Below are 5,548 nucleotides of genomic sequence, written 5' to 3' on the forward strand. Positions count from 1 at the left end.
TCTCTCTCTCTCTCTCTTTCTTTCTCTCTCTCTGCTGCCGTGTTGTGGCGGTGCAGCGACCTGCAGCCGTCGTTGGACAGAGTGAGGAGTGCAAGCACCACCTGTCTGAGACCAGACACCAACTTTCACTCCCCTGACAGAGACAGGTATATAAAAAAGAAAATGAACACACGGTAATCCACACATTGTTTTTAATGCGGGGTCATGAGTCAAGTGAATTCAGTTTGCATACGGTTCAGATGTTTTATTTTAAAGAAACAAAAATCATACACTCTGCTGAACGCTCTGCTTTCACATCTGGACTGCATCATTGATGAATCCTCCAACATTTTAGAGTTTAGGATGCTGCATGTCTTCACGTCAGTTCATGTCATCTGTCCCTCTCATACATGAATGAATCTGCCATTGCATACTTTTTTTTGATTAAAAAAAAAATCTGTTTGAATTTTGATTTCTTTTTAGATATCTATCATTTCAGTAGTGTTCTGCACAGAATACTTAGCAGAGGCAGTCTGAATAATGGCGGACAAAGTAGTACAGCTAACAAATGTGTGTAAAGTTAGATTAGAAGATATTGTATCCTAAATTTGTATATCAAGCTGCAGCCAACAGCCGGTTAGCTTAGCTTCACACAAAGACTGGCATCAGAGGGAAACAGCTACTCTGGGTGTGTCCAAAGGTAACAAAAAACACAAATTATCGTATTTACACTTAGTTTTTTGTTAAATAAATTAAATATAACATGGCAATTTGTGTATAAATGTATGCTAAGCTAAGCTTACCATTTCCTAGCTTTTATGATCTCATCAGATTCTCAGTGAGAAAGCAGTTAAGTACATTTTCCAAACCTGTCACTCTATTTTATAAAGTTAAACAACATTATCTAAGTTCCAGTGTATATATATATATATATATATATATATATATATATATATATATATATATGGTTTTTGTACAGTAAGTTGACTTATATTGTGCCATAACATTTAAAGATAATTTACAGTTTCAAAGCCTTTGACTGTCCCTTTAACTCACTGACAACCTCTCCCGCTGTTCCCTACCTTTGGGTGCTCCTCCTCCCACCCTTCCGCCCCTCTAGGTGCTCCAACTCTTTGCCCCGCAAGATTCCCCCAAGCCCCAGGATCTTAGTAGAACATGTGGGCCCTGAGGAAGACAGGTACACCAGGCCTGCCCCCCCCCCCGCTGTCCCCAACTCTTAAAACACTAGGTTACAGCTCTGCTTGCCTGCTTGTGCCTCCGAAGCCCATCATGTAGCCTAAAGCTCATTCTGTAGATGATAGCGTTGCACAGATCCTCTGTCTTTTCTTCTTTTCCTGTAAATATTTGTGGTCTCTAAAGCTGTGTAATCCCTGCACCTGCCCTTTCTGCTGAGCACCTGTTCTGAATTTCCCAACCTCTCTGGCTTGAATGTGCTTTCTTTTCTGTTGCTGGTGGGAGAAAAAAAGGAATATGCAATTATAACCTATACTTCTTTTACAAACCAAAAAAAAAAACATAACGTCTCAGCCTGAGCCTTTACATTATGTCCAACACATCAGTCAATATTCAGTTTTGCCATGCGGGTCATCACTCTCCATACTGTGTCTCTTTTTCTTCCCCTCTCTCTCTCTCTCTCTCTCTCTCTCTCTCTCTCTCTCTCTCTCTCTCTCTCTCTGTGGTTGCTGTTTGCCAAAAACAGGCAGTGTAGCAATTCATCAGGTCCAAACTGTCAAAGTGGCAGCAAAAACAGCCTGGAGGGGGACAGGTGAGATCACTCACTCACTCACTCACTCACTCACTCACTCACTCACTCACTCACTCACTCACTCACTCACTCACTCTCTCTCCCACTCTCCCACTCTCCCGCTCACTCTCCTTCTCTCCCACTCACTCTCACCTTATTTAATCTGTTCTCATTACTGCCGCTTCTTCTCTGCTCTCTGGGGGGGATAATATCTACAATACAATATTTGTGCTTTGATTTTACCTGATGTTGGACCTTTGCTGCTCTCTAGGTTTCTAGGTGCTTGAATATTGTAGTTTACATGGTAGAATTCAAGCTACATTCAAAAAAACTCTTAAAAAAACTATGACTAGAAACAGTTAAACTGACTCTGTCAGGGTTAAAACAATATACTTGTGTACCAGCACCTGATCATGATGGTGTTGATTTGTGGTTTTCTAAGGCTCATCTTCTGGATTCATTTTGAACCACTTACAGGACACTTACTAGTTTGCATCCAAGCAGAATCATAGCACTGGACATGTTTCCCATTCAGTGCTATGGGAGCAGCGAGGCGACGAGTCTCCTCATTTGCATAAAGTTGTATCCAGCTTACTTCATGGAAATGAGGAAAATCTTTTAAACCGACCTTTGTCAATCTGAAATGAAGATTCAGCAACTGTATGGCCTATTTCTCGCTAAAAATGTTTTTGGAAATTCGTTTCGCTGAACTATTTTGTAAAATAATAGATTGTATTCCAAACGAGCCGCCATTATAGTTAGTTTTGAAATTTTAGAGCAGACAGACCCACGTGTTGCGTATGGCTAATTAGCTACAGCCATCGCGGTTGTAGGAGGGTGGAGACTGTTTTCTTTGCCTGTCAGTGGTCAGTGAAGAGAAACTGGTGGTAAGCTCTCTAGCGTGCAATGCTGGGAAGCGGGATGATCCCATCCGTAAAAACAACGCCTATATGGACACCCACCTTTATTGTTCATAACACACAAATGCAGTTTCCTCTTATATATATTTTAGTTCTCTATGGGGACGCTGCTTTATCTCGGAGTGCACACATAGGTTATAACCGTAGCAAGTGCAACGTAATTTACTTTCTTAGGAGACTGAGGTCATGTGGAGCAAACAAACACATCCTGTAATTATTTTTCCAATCAAAATTACAGAATGTTCTGCAGCATAGAATGGGCTGTGCAATTAATCACATGTTGGTCCCAATATCGGCTCCTGACGATCACAAAAATAATGTAATCGAGAAAAGAAATTATTTTGCACATTAAGTTTAGCAAATAAACATTTTTTTTATCCTGTGTCCAAAATGAAAAAAGGAAAAGTATGAAGTTCAATAATTGCAACATTTTTCCAAAAGTCGATGAGTAACCGTGTTAAATAATAGTGATTTCATTATTGACCAAAATAATTGTGCTTTTGATTTTTTCCCCATAAATGTGCAGCCATTCAATAGATTGCACTGCAGCCACTTATTCATACTGTCTGATGTAAGAGATGTTTGTATTGTTTTGCGGTTTGGTTAAATCAAATTTGACTTAAGAAATAACATCTATGAAAGAATAAGAATAATGAAATAATATTTTGCTCAGCTTGGCCACTGCACTGGAGATATAATCCCTTTACTGTATGTTGCGGCAGAGTGCACCGGCTGTATGAAATGGATGATTGTACACTGATGGTGTACGCTGTTTGCACACTCTTTTCATAACATAGCATCACAATCCAACATGGGTTTTTAGATGTGGTGTAGAGGAAGGCATGTTCTCACACTGCACTTGATCATGTACAAGACTTTGTACATTTTTTTACTACATTGTTGCATGGCTTCAGCATTATGACCATGCTCACTGGATTTATCTTCCTACTAGATCCACAAATATGCTGGTTAGGGAACTTTACAACCAGTAATGGACATTTATGACATCCTATAAAAGACGTGTCTTACAGTAGCCCTCTGCATTGCCAGGAAGTGCATAGCCACCCCATGGAAGTTTGATTCCTATATCCCCATTGCTAGATGGCTTCATGAAATGAAATATGTATTCCACCAAGTGGGTGGGTCAGGAAAGGTCTTTGGAGATATGTCTTTGTGATTTTATGTGTTTCTTTCAACTGAAAATTAAAAAAGAAGATGAGTAACATATGTTGCTTTGTTATCATTTGATTTCACTTTGCTGTATTTATAAGGATCTATATTTTCCTTTCTTTTTTATTTGCTGATGGCAGTCGTATCCAGCCCACCTCTATCCTGAGGGGCAGTAGGGGGAGAGGGGGCCCGCTGAGGCCCTTTGGCCAGACAGCCTTGGCTGGGCCCTGCCTAAACTCGCCACGGCTAGACAGGTGCATGCTACTGCCAGCACTACGCCTCCACTCCCCCCCCCGTGCTGGTTCCCTCTATGTCACACTGAGTGTGGTAAAACAGTATGCACAAATACCGAATATACTGCAAATGTCATACTTTAACAAAAACAGTGCCATGTTAGCTACGGAATCCCTGAAAGGCAAGGTAAAAAAAAGAAAAGAAAATGCTATAGCCTATACGTGTAATGAAAGTTTTGTGAGTAACAAGCCAATACTTTGGCTACACCTGTTCAACAGGCATAAACATGTAGAACACCTAAATTTTAATCTGCTCTCATACGCTGCGGCTGCTTTCGCTTCTGCTGTGTTACACAGCACGAAAAAGCTACAAACATGCTAAAATGAAAGTTGTCTGATATGTAGTCAAACTACACTGTCTTAAGCACATTCTTGTGAACTAAGCTGCTTTTTTAGGCAAACCAGACAATTTTTCCTCTTCCAGCGGTCCATGTGGCTAATTAATATTCACGTAAATGGCACGTGAGTAATTATATTAATAAGCCATGTGGACCGTTGGTAAAGACAAAGAGGCTGGTTCTTCTCAGCAGTTTTCCTCACAATATGCTTTCATATGCATCGCGTATAGACACTGTTTAATCCAAGCGCCTTTTGTGTTTTACAGTTTGTTGTTAACTATGGAAGTAGAACCTTGTGTTTATGCTGCATTTTGCTTAACTTTTCAAATAGAATCATCCACTAAGTGCTTCAGCACAGCTTTATTGCCCTCAAAACAGCTTAAGAAGTAAATGTTTTAAGTACGAGATCATATTCATGGCCAAAACAATGGACTTTTTTTTTTTCCACCTTGCCTTACAGGGCATGGAGGCTGTGGAGAGTAAAGTGTATTGCATAAATGTACCATCTCAACATTGTGATACAGTAACAGTGATGTATATATACAGAGATACTGTGCATACTGTCCGTAAACACACTCAGTGCCACTTCCTTTACTTCTCCTGCTCTTGCACTGCTGATTTTGATCCATTCCTCTCCTAACATCACCTTTGACCCTAAATACTGGCCATCACTCTGTCCCTGTGATTCCGTGTCGGACTTCACTTCACCACAGTGATGAGCGCGGTTTTAATAATGTGTTTTCGATGTGCTTTATGTTCCTGTCTGTCAGAACACACCCTCATGGCAGCCCCTCCTCTCCAACGGGGACGCCCTCATCAGGTCGCAGGGGCAGGCAGCTGCCTCAGCTCCCCGCAAAAAGCAGCAGTATAGAGCAAGGTATGTAGTCTGCAAGCATGTATGTTTGATTGCCAAATCATCATGGGTGGTGGGTCATAGTCTACATCGATGACCTTTCATTTTACGGGGTTGCTCCGGTGGCACCGGAAATTCAGCTGGATGTCCCTAATTTTCAGCCGGATGTCCATCACCTTCTACTTTCTTTTTGTTGGCATTCTAACCTCCGGTGGATTTCTGAGGACTAT

At 41.0% G+C, this 5,548-nt stretch overlaps 1 protein-coding gene across 27 annotated transcripts in view; it reads left to right on the forward strand.

Moving 5' to 3' along the window:
* The window catches only part of rims1b (regulating synaptic membrane exocytosis 1b), a 174,675-nt gene that overhangs the window by 149,480 nt on the left and 19,647 nt on the right, over positions 1-5,548 (forward strand). For 13 of the 27 annotated variants that reach the window (XM_032526711.1, XM_032526701.1, XM_032526759.1 and 10 more), the window contains 5 exons: positions 57-146; positions 1,100-1,177; positions 1,700-1,765; positions 3,975-4,088; positions 5,236-5,342. In XM_032526711.1, coding sequence (XP_032382602.1) covers positions 57-146; positions 1,100-1,177; positions 1,700-1,765; positions 3,975-4,088; positions 5,236-5,342 — 455 coding nt within the window. The remainder of the gene's footprint in view (positions 1-56; positions 147-1,099; positions 1,178-1,699; positions 1,766-3,974; positions 4,089-5,235; positions 5,343-5,548) is intronic. The other 14 variants (XM_032526768.1, XM_032526829.1, XM_032526838.1 and 11 more) reach the window with 6 other exon arrangements.

Source organism: Etheostoma spectabile, chromosome 2, assembly GCF_008692095.1.
Source record: "Etheostoma spectabile isolate EspeVRDwgs_2016 chromosome 2, UIUC_Espe_1.0, whole genome shotgun sequence".
NCBI classification, from domain to species: Eukaryota; Metazoa; Chordata; class Actinopteri; order Perciformes; family Percidae; genus Etheostoma; species Etheostoma spectabile.